General features: G+C 44.6%; 1 protein-coding gene across 2 annotated transcripts in view; it reads left to right on the forward strand.

The window, feature by feature from the left end:
- Positions 1 to 228: 228 nt before the first annotated feature.
- GSPT1 (G1 to S phase transition 1) overlaps positions 229 to 18,373 on the forward strand; it is a 35,149-nt gene continuing 17,004 nt past the window's right edge. Inside the window, exons 1-3 of one of the 2 annotated variants that reach the window (XM_033167995.1) lie at positions 229 to 910; positions 16,034 to 16,081; positions 16,785 to 16,826. In XM_033167995.1, the coding sequence (XP_033023886.1) occupies positions 244 to 910; positions 16,034 to 16,081; positions 16,785 to 16,826 (757 nt within the window). In that variant the 5' untranslated portion in view covers positions 229 to 243. The remainder of the gene's footprint in view (positions 911 to 16,033; positions 16,082 to 16,784; positions 16,827 to 18,373) is intronic. The other variant, XM_033167996.1, reaches the window with a different exon arrangement.

An 18,373-nucleotide genomic window follows, 5' to 3' on the forward strand; every position in this document is an offset into this window, starting at 1 on the left:
CTATTCTTGCCGGTGGGGGTGTGTGATTGAAGATTGAAACAGGAAGGCTGCGCAATGGGCGCTGGGAGTTGTTGTCTTCTCGGCTCGGTTCGTGAGAGGTGGGGAAGCGGGCGAGAGCGGCGTCCCTACGTCACCCGGCGCGCGGCCCCCCGGGAGTTGTAGTCCCCCGAGCCTGGCTGCGTGCTTGCCGAAGGCAGGCATGCGGGGTTGGCTGAGAACTACCAAAATGGCGGCCGGGTGCTGATGCGGGAGGAGAAGGGCGTACGGCATCTCGAGGAGGCCATCCTGCGTCGCGGCGGTGGGGCGCACACGCGGAGCGGCCGGAGCGAGCGCGGAGGCGACGACGACGACGACGACGGTGGTGCCGCGTTCCCGGCTGCCGCGCTTTCCCCTCCCCCGCCCCTTCCCCTTCTGCCGCTGCCGCCTCCGCCCCCCACCTCAGCCCGCTTTCCTCCCGGGACGTCGGGAGCCGCTTCGGGAAGCGCAGAGGCTTGTGGGGGGGCGGGCAGAGACAAAATGGAGGCGAACGGCAGCAGCGGCAGCAGCAGCGACTCTGCGCCCGACTGCTGGGACCAGGCGGATATCGAGCCCGGCGCTGGCCCGGCCGGCTCCTCCGCCCCTGGCGCCGCCTCCGCCGACGTGCCCAGCCCGGCCCAGCTCGACGCCGCCTCGGCGGAGCAGCAAGAGCAGCTGCTGGGCGCGGCCTTCAGCCGGCACCTCAACGTCAACGCCAAGCCCTTCGTGCCCAATGTCCACGCCGCCGAGTTCGTGCCGGCCTTCCTAAGGGGAGGCCCAGGCCCGGCCTCCTCCTCGTCGCCTTCCTCCTCCTCCTCCTCCGCGCCCGCGCAGGGACTCCCGCCGCCGCCTTCGCCCCCGCCGGGCCTGCCGCCCCTGACGTCGCTGCCACACGGTAACCTCGCCGGGGAGGAAGGAAAGGGTTGGGGCGGAGGGGGGGGGGACATCGCTCCGGGGTCGCTTCGGTTCTGGAGGCCTTTAACTTTTGGGCGTTTCAACAGCGCCATCCTATGCGCGGCCCTGTTGAGCCCCCAGGTAAGTTGTGCGTGGGATTTCAGTCTTAAAAATAATAATCAGATATATATTTTTAAAAAACAACAACCTGTGCTCTGAACACGTGCAGTTCTTTATTACGACCAGCTGTAAGTCAGTGGGGAATTTATTCACCCTCGCCTCCCCCCCCCCCCTTCACCTGCTCAACTCAACAATCCTGCGAGGTAGGCTTCAGAGAGAATCAGCTGGCTCAAGGCCACTCAGCGATCTTCATTACTGGGAGATGTTTGCCTCCTCTCTTCTCCCAGCTGGATGATCTAACCTCCCTACTGCCTTTGTGTGGTTTTTTTTAAAGGGAGAATGTGAGTTAGGCTGGTGGATCGAGCCCAGATTAGGGAGAAGGAAATGAGCAATCACAGTACAGTATTTGAACTTTTTAGAAAAGGGGGCAGAGAGGTGGTCATGTTCTTTGGGTGGTAGCAGATGGGGAATGGGGAATTGACTATGATCTGAGAAGGCAAGGCCAACGTGGGCCAAGTTTAGCAATGTGCCCATGAGGGGTTTTGGAGAGAAGGTCTTAGTATGTGTTTGAAAGATAGTTGAGTGGGGTTGGGGCGACCCTTGGGGAACCTTGAACACCTGAGAGATTGGTTGTGGTTGTTTCTGGCAGTAGTGTGGAGCCATGCCAACTGCACTGGGGCAAGCAGAAATGAAGAGTGACTCAGGGTAGCTCGGTGGCTGTGATGCAAGGCAGGACGTCACTTGCCTACGTTGGCAGAGGAGGAGAAAAGTCTCTTTCCGGTTAGTAGAAGAGTTGCTATGAAAGCCTCTCGGAAAGACTTCCTCGATGCCATTATGTTCCTGAACCACCTGTTAACATGACAGGTTTTTTTAATATAAAAAAGAATGTTACCTTTTCCCCTTGCTCCTCCTCTAAGGAGGCTTTCTCCCACAGTATGCTAGGCTGAGAAATAGCAAGCCAGTCACCCAGGGAGCTGGAAATTGATTCTCCCTACACTTGAAAGATAGATCTTACAGTATTTGTAGTGGGTAGAATGATCAGATCAGCAGAGACTATTTGAATGTGTGTTGTGCACTTCGGATGTTGTGTTTCACATAGGGGTTCTTGTGGACTCTTGGTAGGGCCCTTTTTGTTTTTTTATCCAAATGTATTACCTACTAGGCAGTAAAAACCCTGGTGGAGTTGGAATCTTGCACATGGGCATCTTTTTCACCAGGTGGTACTAAGCATCTGACTTAACTTACTGTAGGTTAATTGGTGTTAGATTTATGCTGCTATTTATTTTATTGGTTAATTAAGCTTATTCATGCTTAAAATGCCATAAAATACTATGGCTACTTTATACTTCCATAATACTGTTACTGGTGCTTTCCCTTAACTTGAATCTTAGTGTTTCCTACAGTGGGTGCTTGAGTCAGTGACTACCGGTAAGTTGGAAATGGGGAAGGGATAGATGTCTTGCTTCAAGGTCATCAGGTGAATCAAGAAGAATGGTGCAACTTGCTAATGGGAACTGTGAATTGGAAAACGTGCCTTTTCCTAGTATCTCCATAAGATTTGCAGTATTTATGGCAAGAATGCCTTAATGTAAATTATCCTGTTTCAAACAACTTTCCTGTTGGCTTTACTTTATTAGGTAGGCTTGATTCTGAGTCTGTATCCCACTCTTTCTTCAGAAAGCTCAGTGCAGCTTACATGATGCTCTCATACAGTCTCCTATGTAGTTATGGCCCAGACTGAGACCTGCTTAAGTTTTTATTTCCCCCACCTCAATCTTAAATGTGTTCATAGGGTGTCTACGTGATCTTGTAGTCATGACCAAATTGCAGTCAGTAGTAATTATAGTTGAGCATGTTAGCTAAGGAATGTCCCTGGATTACTTTCTGCTTGAAGTGGGATGCTCAATTGCATCAAAATCCTGTGCATGTGTTACTCAGAAGTGACTCCCATTGAGTTAAAAAAAAAAACATCCTTCCTAGTAGCTACTCTTTAGGTAGCCTTTGTAAGTAAAAAAAAAAAATTGCTTGCAGTTTTAGTTGGGAGAATGTTGGCTTTTTATTATTTCAAGTTGTCAGTGAGGTGCAGATAATAGCTCTGTGTAAGGCTAGTGGGGGGCAGGGAAATGGGTCTAGTAATTTCTGCACATTTACCAGGGTTGAAATAAAAATACATGAGATGAAGCCTTGGGTTCCAAATAAGTCCCGATTGCCACTCTGCTTCATAAATTCAAAATTTTCTTGCTTTTTTACCTATGAAAATAAGAGTTTGTCCAAGCTAAGATATTGCATGTATTTATGTGAATCATATCTTGAGAACGTCGCACTCATGGTTTCCTATAATCTCATTTTAGCAGGTTGAATATCTATATTGCTCTACATGGGTATAAAGATGCTTGGCAACACTGACTGACTTATTCCTGGGGATATCATAGTTGTTTGGGTACTTTCACAACTGATAGCTGAAACATGATATATATGTATCCAAAGACAACCTTAATTACTAGGAATGACTGAAAATGAACACTTCCCCATGAAGTCTTTTTCATATCAGCTAGCTGACAGGCAGCCAAGCCACTCTACTGATATAATATGTGGTGTGTGTGGCCTCGTGCATAACATTTCAAAGATTGGGAGCAGGATCTGTAGTAGCAGCAGCTGTCATACTGTACCATACATGTGACAGTTTAGAGATGTAAGGAACTTTTTCTCATTCAATTTCTGACTATCCTTGTGTGATCGAAGAGCCTCTGACAGCCTGGAATATATCACTGCATACAGAATGTAAGATGTTACCGTAGTTACTGTTTCAATTCATATACATATGCTTGTGGTGGCTAAGTCAGGTTTGAGTATTTAAGAAAGCTTTAGGCATTCAGTATCAATATGGTACCATGGGCTGGGCTGGGGTGTTTTTTTGGGGGGGGTTGCTGTTGTCACTGTTGAGCTCTTGTAGTGATTTATGTGGTTCACTTTGGTTGTGTATTTTATAATGTTTTGTTTTATTGTTTGTGACTACTTTTGTTACATTGCGTGTGTTTTCACTTTGTAAACTGCCTTGAGCATGGTTTGAACTGTGGAAGGGTGGCATTCCGAGGAAAGTACCTGTCCGGAAGAGTTGCTTGGGCATAATTTAACATTGGAAAATGTTTCTAGAGCAGTGATTCTTATTCAGAAGTGGCTCTGCCTAAGCAGATAGAACAAATCCATCAGGGAAGCTTTTAAATTTTCACTGAATGGGTGTTTGGTAGGAGCACCAACCCACACCCGGTCGCTTCATTAAGCAACGTGATGCAGGGGCTTATTTTATTTGACAGTGGTACTGTAGACTATTTTTTGTAAGATAGAAGGCCTGGGGCTATTTATTTTACTAGCTTCATTTTTATCCTGCTTTTTGTCTCCAGAACTCAATCAAGGTAGCATTCATTGGTTACTTGCAGCATTCGAAATTTGCCAGGATGGCGCCTGATGTGTCCACCTTCTGGAGCTGCATGCCTGGGGATCCTTGGATCTTGACTGCTTTCACACATTAGCAACACACCCTGTAGAATTCTATCCATTATATTTTATCTGCACAATCAAAATGAAATTCAGGAACCAAAAACCCATATTGAAAAATATGACTTTTGTGCTGTCCAGCCCAAAAAGGCCACCATGTATTCTGTCTGGCAACTGTATCCCTGATTTAAGGGGCTCATATATCTGAGTTTCTAACACTGGTTACTTACCAGGGTCAGGTCTGCTTAACTTGGAGAAGGAGCTGCATCAAGGCCAATGTGACTCTGTATGCCTTTGTAACTATATTCCTGATCTTTGCTTTAATCTTTGTAACACATACAGAGCTACTCAACTACCTTTACTCCAATATTTGTTTGGTAAGGTTTGTCTTGATTGGAGAGTTCAGGCTAGTTTCTTTTTTATTTGTAGGCTTAGGAAGGCTTGCTTGAAAGAGGATGAGTGTCCCATCTCTTAACACTCTTATCTCAGCCAGCTCTCTCATCTTTGTTGATGCTTAGTTCTGAATTCTTAAGAGAGATAGTGGACTTCCAGATCGCTATTCACTACTATGTTGAGCAGATTGCTAGTTCCTGCCCTGAGAGTTTATCCAAAGTAGTTCTACTCAGAGTAGATCCACTGAAATTAATAGTGTTACTAATGTAAGTATTGAATTAAATGGTCTACTCTGTAAAGCTCAGTCGGATAATACCCAAAACTTTTGTAGCGAAGGCCTGCAGTGAGGATCTCAACTGCATGATAGGCATAAAGCATGGAATATCATGAGTATTTTGTTGTGTGTAGCTCTAGAGCTAGGATTTTGTTGCAAGAAAGAGGCATTGTGTAAAGCTGGTGAGAAGAGGACAAATATGAGCTAGATCAAGCTTCCTCAACCTCGGCCCTCCAGATGTTTTTGGCCTACAACTCCCATGATCCCTAGCTAGCAGGACCAGTGGTCAGGGATGATGGGAATTGAAATCTCACAACATCTGGAGGGCCAAGGTTGAGGAAGCCTGAGCTAGATGAAGACTAAAAGTCTCAATCCAGACAAGACAGATGTTCATCTCCCCAGGTTAGTGGTGGCCAACTTTTTCTGAAGGGGGTTGCAGTCACCAGGTTTCAGTCTGAGGGTGCTCATTGATGTATCTTTCCTTGTAGCATGTGTCATCCAGAGTGCCTTTTACTGCCTTAGGCACGTCTGCAGGCTATGACCCTAACCTGGAAAGAGACAGCCTTGATTCAGTTACACTTTTCATGCTAACTTCCCATTTAGACTACTGTGTGTAAGGATACTAAGCAAAGAGAAATATTTAGTGGAGAAGGACTGACTTTCTTTCGTCCGGCAACCCTTTTCACTCAAAGCCAGGGGTCCCCAAACTTAGGCCTGGGGGCTGGATGCGGCCCAATTGCCTTCTAAATCTGGCCCGCAGATGGTCCGGGAATCAATGTGTTTTTACATGGGTAGAATGTGTGCTTTTATTTAAAATGCATCCCTGGGTTATTTGTGGGGCATAGGAATTGGTTCATTTCCCCCCCTTCAAAATATAGTCCAGCCCCCCACAAGGTCTGAGGGACAGTGGACCGGCTCCGTGCTGAAAAAGTTTGCTGACCCCTGCTTAAAGCCCATCACTGCATCTTAAATCTGGCAAGGAGGCAACTCAGCTGTTCCAAACTTGAAGTAGGTGACGCTTCCATTTTTAGATGGAAAGCACTTGCTTGTAGGTTAGGATTGGGATTGAAGGTATGCTGGGTCTGCCCATTCTTGCATAGATTTGGGTTGTGTTTTACAAGAACTGATTTCTGCCATCAGTCTTGCTGTGCTGCAGAAGCAGTCTGGGATGCCCACATGGTGTTGTGAGATCAGAACTGCTCTTGACACAAAATAACTGGTGATTCATCTTGGGCCTGTTCATGGGACTATCATCCTACCTTGGTTGCATTCTTGTCTTTGAGCAGGAAGGCCGAATGTAGCGAGGAGATGGCATAGTTCCTGCTCAACAAGTACTGCTGTCTTTGGGCAGTTAAATATTTAATGTTCTTTACTTGTCTTCTCCCAGACCTTATTGCAGAGTTCACTTTAATTATTGCTTATTATTTGCTTCGCTAAATGTTCACAGGGAAAACAAAAGGGTTGTATCAGTCAACAGTAGGCAATGTAATTCATTTAGCGATTAATACCTTGGCTCATGAAGTACATTTTTAATCGATATTGTTAGAAACAAAGAGAAAGCATTTTGGAAGATCTGCAAGCTTCTAAAATGCATGTTTCACCAGTATTCTTCAAAATGGTTTCTTAACATTTCTGTATACATAAAATAGACTTCATTTGAACCCAATTATGTGTTAGATGTCAGAGCTTGTTTCAGTGTCCAAAGTAGTTCCTTTCCTCCTCCTTCACTAAATAGTGCCAACCAGGTCACAAACATCTGGGCTTCTTTTGGTAGAAGGGTGTGGTAAAAATCTAATTATTATAATAACTGAGAAAGGGAGCAGGCTTTCTGGTCTGAGGGTGTGGACATCAGACAACTGTGAAATGCAGTGTCTGCCATTTTTTTGTATTCAGCATTAAGAGAAGCACACCTGTAACATTGGAAAGTTTATTTGTAAGCAATAATAATAATTTTATTATTTATACCCCACCCATGTGGCCTAATGTCTTAATACAGGACTTCTTGAAAATATTCCTTGACTGGACTGTCCATGCATTGTTGCTATAGAAAAATAAAACAAAAGCCCTTACAGTTTGAGGGTTTCCTTTTGAGACATTCACTGCTTTGTTTACTCGACAACCACACAGGTAATAATGTCTCTTGGTGCTCTTTGAACTTCTCAGGAACCAATCTGGAATGTCCAGTTCTCCTTTTTGTTGTAGTCCCTGCCCTGCATTATTTTCCACAGTCTTTTTTATGAAGTGTAGTAAGTCAGGAGCCACAGGTGACATCTAAAGTAGTATAGTCAGCTCACAACTTAAATGCATTTAACTTCTGTGACTTCAGCTTTATGTACTTGGCTGAAAAAATGAAAAGTGGGTGCAGGCGTCCAGAGTGTGTGTGTCAGCAATCCCACCTGCCGTTGCAGTCACCTTTGGAGAGTATGCTTTGACTACATGCGGTTTTGTCTTTATGCACCAACCCCAGAATGTAACTCTTGCGTAAGTTGAGAGTCAACTATAGTTAAGCAGTCTGAATTCGAAATCATGTGTTGTGGCCTCTACCTTGGGATACAAGTTTCAGTGTAAGGGTATTGCTGTTAGTGGTGGCATCTATCTGTCTCAAGGGACAATGGTGAGCATTTCCAGGGGTGAAGTCAAAGTGCTGCGTCAGCAGCACCAAAGTCACCTTCCCAGGATGCAAGCCTGGGCAGTGTGTATCGAAGTCCTGGGCTGCCCAGACACCAAGACACATCGCTAGTGTGGTCCAAAGGAAAGCAGAGCAAAATATTTGGCGGCAGTTTGACACCAGGAGTTTCTGGAAGGAGGCATACAAGGTGCCATCCAACCATCTTAGGGACTCCACTCCAAATTTGTGTAGGGTTTACTCCATAACCTTTTCTTCTCCCAAATATATCCCACAAGGCAGTGGAAGTTTAGGATCAGGGTTTTCGTTCTCCTAGATGGGCTACCTTACCATGTTGGCGAGCCTCATCTGCCCCTCACTTTCCTCTACAGCACTAGCAGAAACTGCCTTCATAAGTGCAAGCCCATCGTTATAGACACATGATTCAGTTTTTCAGTACCACATATTTTTGATTATGTAATAATTGGGATGATGTACAAAGTTCTTTGGACGCAGGCTTGCCGATCAGAAGGTTGGCGGTTCGAATCCCCACGACGGGGTGAGCTCCTGTTGTTCGGTCCCAGCTCCTGCCCACCTAGCAGTTCAAAAGCACGTCAAAGTGCAAGTAGATAAATAGGTACCGTTCCGGTGGGAAGGTAAATGGTGTTTCCGTGCGCTGCTCTTGTTCGCCAGAAGTAGCTTAGTCATGCTGGCCACATGACCCGGAAGCTGTCTGCGGACAAATGCCGGCTTCCTCAGCCTATAGAGCGAGATGAGCGCCACAACCCCAGAGTCGCCTGCAACTGGACCTAACGGTCAGGGGTACTTTAACAAAGTTCCTGTTTTTGTTTATCGTTGTTGAATATGTGGTGTCTGTCCTGTGTTGCCAACTGCACATAACAAAATGGATTTCTCTCTCACCCATTACTGTTGCTACTAAAACAGTCATGTTTTTAATTTGGGACAGTTCCTTCTTATTGTGCCTGTATAAGGATTTCCCCCCAATGGGTCCATATGTGCCTTGGTGATAACGATGTTGCTTACATTTAAATAATTTTTCTGTAATTTGTTTTGTAGCTTCCCTGGATAGCTTTACCAGATAAGGCAGTGGTTGTTGCTGAACACCCTGTGAGCTTTTTTTCTCTGTGCTATCAATGTATGTGATTATTCATAGCGTATAAGAGGATAGGTGCTTGCTCCGAGGGGCTTACACAACCTGTAATTCAGCACAGAGAATACAAGGGAAGGAGAGAGGAGGAGAAAGAGGAATGTGTGTGTATTTCAGTTACATGTATGTAGGCTTAGTTACAGTACAGGGTGATGACAAAATTTGTTTCTTTTTTATGAGAAGAGAAACCAAATGTGTAGCCTTACCTGAAAAGCTACTAGTGCGCATTTGTGTGTTTATTATCTGTCCATGTTTGTTAGTAGTTGATTTAGAATTTCTGAAGTCCCAAATTCCCAAAGCAGGTAACCATATAATGCACTGATAGTCTGAAATGGGGGGAAATGAGTTGCCTTGCCAGATTGCAGGGAGCTGATACTCACTTGCCTCAGGCAGGCTACCAAGCAAGTTGTTTACAAGCCTAATAGGGCGTTGTCCAAAAACCGTACCAAAGTTTGCCCTTGTAAAAAGATGGAAAAGTCCAGCAAGTTTGGCTTTCTGTTGCAGTCATCAAAGTTAAAGCAGGCTTTGTAACAGTCACAACTGAAGTGTACAACGATAGTTGAACATAATCTCCAGGGGAATATTTAGGGCAAAGAGTTTGCTAATAGGTTACGTACACTTCTCTCCTTTCTCTCTCTCTCTCCCACACACACTCAATTATGGTAAAGTTTATTACTTATATTTTGCTCTTCCACAATGATTTGTGCCTAAAGTGGCTCACAATGCAAAATAAAAATAAACAATGCACATTAAAAAACCAGAATTCTTATGATGATAAAATAAACACACACAAACAAAAAGCACAAATAAAATGGCACAGCAGACGAAAAGTCCAGCACCGAACTGAAATCAAAATTTAAAAGGCCTTGGAAAAATACCAATGCTTCCACATGGAGAAGGGGTTTAAAGCACATTAGGATTGCATGTGAGGGATATTGAACTTTTCCCAGAATTACTTAGTTTTCTTTCCCCTTGTGCAGCGTGGTAGAGGAGGAAAGCATGGCCTAGGGCAGGGGTCAGCAAACCTTTTCAGCAGGGGGCCGGTCCACTGTCCCTCAGACTTTGGGGGGGCGGACTATTTTTGGGGGGGGAAATGAACAATTTTCGCCTGCCCACAAAGAGGCCTGAAGATGCTTCGCTTTACCTGTCCCAGTTGTTGTCCCAGTAGCCGCAGTTGGGCTTCTCCAGCCAGCCAGGTGCCATGACGGGGTAGGAGGCTGTGTTGGCCGGCGAAGACCGAAGCAGCAGCCCCAGCGGAAGGGCCTTGGACAGAGGTAGGGGAACCGGGAACTGGGGCATCGCCAGAGCTTTTACCCACCGCCTGCTGCTGCTGCTGCTTCATGAGAGGCACCGTGGAGAAGAAGACAGAGTCGTCCGCCAACCCGCAAGTGGCGGCCGCAGCCACCGCAACAACTCGTTTGAACGCCATGGGAGGAATGAAGGAGGGAGGGAGGCAAGCAGGCGGCGATGAAGAAAGCGTGCCAAGAGTCACACACCCCTTCACAGTGCCGCCCTGCTGAGGTGGGCAGGCGGGTGAGCCGACCCGACGGCGCCTGGCGTGGGACAAGAAAAGCACCGCCAAGGGAGGGAGAGGGAAAGAATGCGCGTGCTGGTGATCCACACAGCATTTCCCGGACCGTCTGCGGGCCGGATCTAGAAGGCAATTGGGCCTGATCCGGCCTGCAGGCCTTAGTTTGCCAACCCATGGCCTAGGGGAAAGGATTCAGTTCTGCTAACCACATGTACCTTAAATCCCCCTCCCCCACCTCACACACTTTTCATGAATTCAACATGATGCAAGTTGGGTCATGTGGGTACCACAACTACTACTCTGCATTACTTGGTAAGAATTTAAGCAAGGAGGAAAGCCTTTCCAAAAAGTTAGAAATGTGGGAAACAATGGGTTGCCTGCCTTAGAAATTTAATGTTATTTTAAAAGAATTTGAGAGCTTTTCAAGGGTTGTGCTTATTCTAATGCTGGGTCTCCATAACAGAATAAAGTTTTAAAATGACCTTGATGGAGTGGAAAACTCAACCCAAACTAACATGAAATTCAGCAGAGACAAGTGCAGCGGTTCTGCATTTTGGGGTATGGGTAGAAATCAAATGCACAGCCATAGGATTCATGATAACGTGGTTTGGCAATAGTACAGGTGAAAAAGGTTTTGGATTTGTAGTTCATCACTGAACATGAGTCAGCAGTGTGAGTTGGCTGCAAAAAAAGGCTTATGTACAGTGGTACCTCGCAAGAAGAATGCCTCGCACAACGAAAAACTCGCTAGACGAAAGGCATTCGCTAACGAAAGGGTGACTCGCAAGACGAATTTTTCTATGGTCATGCTTCGCGAGACGAAAATTTCAATGCATTCCTATGGGGATTAAATTCCTATGCATTCCTATGGTCGTGCTTCACAAGACGAATTTTTCGCAATACAAAACGACTCGCAGAACAAATTAATTTCGTCTTGCGAGGCACCACTGTAGTTTTGGTCTGCATTCATAAAACTACAGTTTTTATTTATTTTTATCATGCAATTGCTATTGGAAGGAGTACTTAAATCCTGAACTAGAAAGGATTAACTAGAACTAGATAGTTTTGTATGTTACTAAATTCATTTAATTTAATTTATTATATTTCTATGCTGCTTTCCACCCACACAAATCACAAAGCGGCTTACATACAATAAATAACTATAACATAGTAGAGCATCCCAATTAGAACATAAATCAGATAGAATAATTAACAAATCATCAGTAAAACACTATTAACAAAACAAAAACAAAAACAAGCTAAGCAGCACAGCCACAAGTCATATAAGATTCACAAAGCATTACTGCACTCATAGTTCACAAAACAATAGTAACTACACTTACAATCTTACAACCAAAACCAAACGAAGCACTGTTGAATTCACACACTCTTTCCCCACCCCATGACTCATAATCTTCCACTCAGTTCATCGAAAGGCACATACATATAATGCCTATGGCAGCAGCTCTGTTCTGAAGGCTCCTAGGGCCCCAAGGGCCAGGCAGGTGGAAAAAGCCATTACCTGATGGCCATCACAAAGTCTCATCCCCCTCACAGTTCTTCCTCTGGAAACAGTTCCCTTATGAAGGCTGAAGGGTGGGGCAAGGCAAGTGGAAAAAGCCACTGCCTGATCGTCAGCACAAAGTCTCATTCCCCTCATCATAAGCTCAAAGAAAGATTTTGACCTCTACTCTGGTTTAGTTTTCCTGTTTTCTCCCCATCTTTAAAAAAAAAAAGATAAATATTTGCAGTAATTGCATAAGAATAGGAGATTCCACTCTTGAAAACAAGGGGACTTTCAAAAGCAGATAGTGCCATGACATGGGCACCTGCTCTTTAAAGGAAACGTTAAATCCCACTGGGTGTGCTCAGCCACTTCAGTGTGACTTAAAGTAGTTCCCTGGGTCCCTAACATATTTTTTGGATTAGTAATTCACTGACATTTGTGCAAATGATAGAGGACTGCGACATTTCTAAGATGGTTCAGTTTACATTCCTAGTGATTATGCAGCATTAACTCCTTGCCTTCTCTCCAGTCTTATTTTAAGGCAGTGGTTCTCATGGCCGCATACTGCTCTTGAAGCAAAAGAGAGACGCAAATTGAAAAGCCAGCTGGTTTTTCTTTCTTGCTGCTTTCTCCTATCTGTGGATGGTTAGACCTGCAGAGACTTACAAAGAATGAGGGAGGAAATAACAAATGGATTGCCTAAATGTCAAACCCATAGAAGGCCAGGACTTGCCCCAAAGAATCCTGGGAAGTGTAGAGCTGTTGGGACTCTCCTATTTCCGTCACAGAGCTGCAATTTTCAGAGATTCAACAGCAGTCCTTTTTCTCAGAGAAGTCTGGGAACTCTAGCTCTGTGAGGCAAATAGTGGCTTCCTAACAACTCCAAGTGCCCTTGATAAACTACACTTCCCAGGATTCTTTAGAGGGAGCTGTGACTGTTAAAGTGGTACAATACTGCTTTGACTGTATAGTGTAGATGGGGTCTAGGATTATGTTCCCCAGCAGCAGCAATTTGGATGCTTCTTTGTGTTCTTGATAAGGGGGTGGATGTCATGACTTCCCCCTTTTGTTACCAGCATCCGATCCTCAAGAGGTAAGCATTCCTCCACCCCCCACTTAATTGGCTCCATGAAATTGCAAAGCAGGAGGAGTTGAGTCTCTGGAGGAATCCTGCCCTCTCCTCTGTTCTAAATGTGGGCCTGCTGATCATTATTTTGTTGTAGCACACAATGCTAAGACTTGCTGGCTAAATTGTTTAAACCTTTGGACAGTGATGTGAGGTGGGCAAATTAGCAATATTGAAGAATATTAGCCAAGCCTGCCATTTTCATAGCTGTAATGAATGTTTTTCAGGTAATTGTCCCTATGCAAGTCAGCAAATTACATATCGTTCTTTGCGTTGCTGAAATTTATTGCGCCAACGGTTTTCAGTACTTTTGTTTGTTTTTCTTAAGCTTAAACAAAATGAGGGAAGTACATGATAATGTATTTAGATTTTTACAAATACATACTCTAATTCGGTTCTCCTTAATAGCATCTTTAAAGCACATTAAGTGTGCCTTAATTTGCTTCCTCAAATATTTCAGGTGAAATACTTGTGGTGCATTGGGGCAGAAAATTAACATGGGGAACTTTTTTTAGCTTTGTTTACTAAATAAAGGTAAAGTAAACATGCTGAATTACAACACTCCCTAGGGTAGAGGTAGCCAAGCGCTGGTCTCCAGCTGTTGTTGGACTCCGAACTTCTATCAGCCTCAGCCACCATTGCCAATGGTATGGGATAATGAGAGTTGGAGTCCAGCAACATCTGGAGGCACTATGTTGGATTCCTTGGCTCTAGGGCAAGGTTTCCCAAACTTGGGTCTCCAGCTCTTTTTTTTTTACTACAACTCCCATCATCCCTAGCTAGCAGGAGCAGTAGTCGGCAATGATGGGAATTGGGGTCCAAAAACAGCTGGAGACCCAAGTTTGGGAAACCCTGCTCTAGGGCATTAGAAAGAATTTTTTAAAAAAACACCACTGCACATTACTATAATTTATATCAAGATTTTATTTTCATAATTTGTTCCAGTGCAGAATTTTCCAGAAAACCCACATCACTACCCTTGGAGGATATGTCATTAGTGCCAGCTGCTTCCCGCACAACTGTACACTCTGTCCAGTGTCACCTAGCATTTCTAATTACTGCCCTGAAGAGGGTATTGCTGTTGCCTTTGTATCTTCTGTGTTCTGCTCTGCCTGACCTGCATTCACCCTTCGTGCCTGTAATATTGGCCTTCTGCCAGCATGGCCTGCTTTGCTCTATTCTTTTGGAGCCTGCAACGCAAGCAGAACCAAAGGAAAGTGGCTGAGAGTCTGGTTCCTGTAGTAGTGTGAGCAGACAGTACGTTTACTTTACAAATCCACTGGTGTGCTGTAAGCCAGCATTCTGAATTACTGCCAAATGCTAAGCTAGGTGTACAAACACACATCTAATTCCCACCCTACACCAAAAGAGAGATTCGTTATTTTAAATGTGAAAAATAAGTGAGTACCAAATATAACCAGATTTTGCTGGGCATTATGGCTTATGGATAGGTGGTGCTGTGGGTTAAACCACTGTGCCGTTTGGGATTGCCAATCGAAAGGTCGGCGGTTCGAATCCCCGTGACAGGGTGAGCTCCCGTTGCTCGGTCCCAGCTCCTGCCAACCTAGCAGTTCGAAAGCATGCAGTGCAAGTAGATAAATAGGTACCCCTCCGGCGGGAAGATAAACGGCATTTCCGTGCGCTGCTCTGGTTTCACCAGAAGCGGTTTAGTCATGCTGGCCATATGACCCGGAAAAACTTTCTGTGGACATACGCCAGCTCCCTCAGCCTGTAAAGCGAGATGAGCACCACAACCCCAGAGTCGTTCGCAACTGGACTTAATTGTCAGGGGTTCCTTTACCTTTACCTATGGCTTATGGAAATTTGCTCCCCGAGTTTGGTGTTTTAGTGCATTTTTGTATTTTCTTTTTCTCAGTTTGCTGTTTTGGAACTTAGTTTCTTTTATGTGAATATTCTTGTCTGTATTTGATCTTGCCAGCTTTAAGCAATGCATTATTTTTATCGTGAACTAAGTTCAAATGTATTAAAATGAAATTTAAGGGCTTCAGAAGCATTTCAAATTCATATTTGTATCAGCCAGATGGTAGGGAATCTGGGAAACAAACCACCAGATCTCCCTTCTCCCTTCTGCATGATACTTGGAAGTTTACTCCTAACCGCTGTGGTGCTTCAAAGTTCAACATGTTTGTAAAGTACTTTGATTCTGCTTACAACAGGGCCATTAGAATCACAACCTCTGGAGTCTGATTCATTTGATGATACAGGCAAATAGATAGCTTTTGGTGTGCCACATTGCAAAAAAAGATTGTTTTTAAAGTGACAAATTTTAAAAGGGCACTTTTAGCATTGCAACAGTAAGCCATGTTTTAGGATTACTGGTACATGAATGAGCAGCAGTGAGCCTTGGTCTTGGACCCCCACCCAAGCATGTTCAGAAGCTTTTTTTAAATTGACCAGAACTCCACATTATATCATGACTGATTAGTTTAATCTATGGCTTGTTTGAGCAAGCCAAGGTCAAGCCATGGCGTATGATCCTGGCTTACTAGCAAACCTCTGTCTAACCAGAGTTCCCTGAGTTTGAGTGTTACAGGGAACTTTAGTTCATTTAAAACTGGTTGCTTTTGATGTCGTGGCATTGCTGGAAGAAGAGAGAGAGCGCACAATTTCAAGGCTTTCTGCTGCTTTAAACAATGGGTTAGCATCGCATGCAAAACAGGGCAAAGCGTCCCAAAAACCTCACCAAACAGATTCTTGTGCATGTCTCAACGCTTGCTATTTTAAGGAGTTCAGGGAATAGGAAGGGGGCAAACAGTAGGGTGAAAAGCCTAGAACCCTTTCCTTGTTTCTACTTCAGATTTGCTGGCTGTTCTGGTTCTTGGGTTTTTATTGAAGGCCGTTATCTCTGTATTTATATCAATGCTGAATCTCTTATTTGTTTAAGGGGCATCAGCAGAATCTTCACAAGAGGAACAGCTGTCACCTTGTGAAGGTAATATGCATGTGTTTGCTGGAAAATCTAAAGTGGATCTAATTATGTGATTTAGGATACAGTGGTACCCCGCAAGACGAATGCCTTGCACAACGAAAAACTCGCAAAACGAAAGGGTTTTGCGAATTTTTAGTTGACACGTGAGACGAATTCATCTATGGCCGGGCTTCGCAAGACGAATTCGTCTGGCGAGGTACCACTGTAAGCCGGCACCGGACCGTGCCGCATTTTAAAGCTGCAGCGAGCGAACAGCAGCGCTGCAGCCTTAAAACGCGCCGCTGCGCGGCTCCGGTGCCATTCGGGAGGGGGGCCGTTGGATTGCGCCCGCCATCTTGGGTGGGCGGGCGCGATCCAACAGCCCCCCTCCCGACCGGCACCGGAGCCACGCGGCACCGTGTTTTAAGGCTGCAGCAAGCGAACAGCAGCACTGCTCCGGTGCCGGTCGGAAAGGGCCCCCGGACTTTTTTCCCCATAGGAACGCATTAATTAAATTTTAATGCGTTCCTATGGGAAACGGTGCCTCGCAAGACGAAATTTCCGCAAGACGAAAGGTCTTGCGGAACGAATTAATTTCGTCTTGCGAGGCACCACTGTACATTGTTAAACTTTTGCTAACATGCTGTGTTCTAAACACATGTTTAACCATGGCATCTTGAGTTAATGTCACATATTTAACATTCTTTATTTGATTCTCTTTCAACAGGGTCAAATGCTGCAGTCAGTATGGAAATCTCAGAACCAGTTGGTAAGTGCAGTTAAGTAATACAGCTAGAAGTGCTGTTTGATAGCACTTGACTTGCTTAATTGAAGATATTGCTAATTGAGTCTCTGCTGTTTTATTGTGACACAACATAGTGTAGCCCCTTTGTACCTGTATTTGAAAATCTTTCAAGCCAGTGGGCAGAAGGTAGATCTGAACATCTACTAAAAAGTCTGGGTGATTTGAAGTTGGTGTGCAAAGGTTTCTGACTACCAGTTAAACGATAGTATTGAGAAGGGCTTCTTCCACTTTAAACTGGACTTTTAAAAGCAGCAGTGCAGGTTGAAGAGAGGGAATGAGACTGAATTCTTGTGTAAAATGACTGTGATCTCATACAGAAAACAAACTGCTTCTGCGATCAGCATGTGCTCAAGCATTTTCCTTAATTCTAAGTGAATGGTATCTAATGTTTTCATTCTGCAAACAGAAGAAGCTTCCATTCACACAATAACCGCTTCCATGAGCATAACTCTTCCTTGAATGAAGCAAGAACTTTGAATACCACCAAGTGTTTGTACACTCCCTCAAGCCACCCTTTTGTCCCTGTCTCATTTGAAGGATGGGGAACCTCTGGCACACAAGCCAATCTATGTCTTCCAGGGTGTCTAATTTAGCCCATGAGGCTATTCTTTTAAAGCCTTACCTACCTACCAAACAGCTGCTGTCAATCCAATGCCAGCTAGTGGGCAGGGCAGGGTGTTGGTTCTTCACTGACTGTGCACACCAATTCCACTGCTGTGAAAGAGTGTGCATATCCAAGCTCTGAGCCAGATTTAACTCGTGAACAGGGGTTAAACCCTGTTCAATTTGACTGTGCACATGCAGCCAGAAGTTCAGTGTGGGGCTGTTTGCAAAAGCTGATGAGTTTTCAAACAGCACAGAGCCCTTTGTTTTGCAAGCAGTCCCAAGCTGGTCTTTAAAGCTTCAAAAACCAAAGATTTAAAGAGCAGCACAGGGCTGTTTCCAAAAGGGTTTTCATCCTGTTTCCTGCTGCACTTTGAAGTCCCAACGGTCAAGATTTCAAAGCATAGTTTCACCTGGTGTCACTATGAGTAGATTTCAAACGCCTGAAATCTGCCTACCCATATTTTTCCCACCTGTGTTGTAGAATGTCCAGTAAGAGTATATTGATGTCATGCTTCAAATTCTCGAATAGTCTCATACTTTAGGTAAACTTACCAGTTTTCATGGGCAAATTTAGCTCAGTAGGTAGAACATGAGGCTCTTAATCTCAGAGTTGTAAATTCGAGTCCCATGTTGGGCAAGACCCCTGCATTGCATGGGGTTTGACTAAATGACCCTCGTGGTCCCTTCCATTTCTATGATTCTATTTGAAGCACTCTCAACATGAGGAAGGAAGAGAACAAGTGTTCAGTCATCCTCATAAACTTTCTGAGTAATACAACAACAATAACAACAACATAATTAATAAACAAGTGTACAAAAACTATAATCTCTTCAAAAACTGTATAATCTTGACGTATTTTGTGTGTGTTATGCAACTGAAAATTCTATCGTGTTAAAATAGTCTG

Source organism: Lacerta agilis, chromosome 13, assembly GCF_009819535.1.
Source record: "Lacerta agilis isolate rLacAgi1 chromosome 13, rLacAgi1.pri, whole genome shotgun sequence".
In the NCBI taxonomy this organism is placed as follows: Eukaryota; Metazoa; Chordata; class Lepidosauria; order Squamata; family Lacertidae; genus Lacerta; species Lacerta agilis.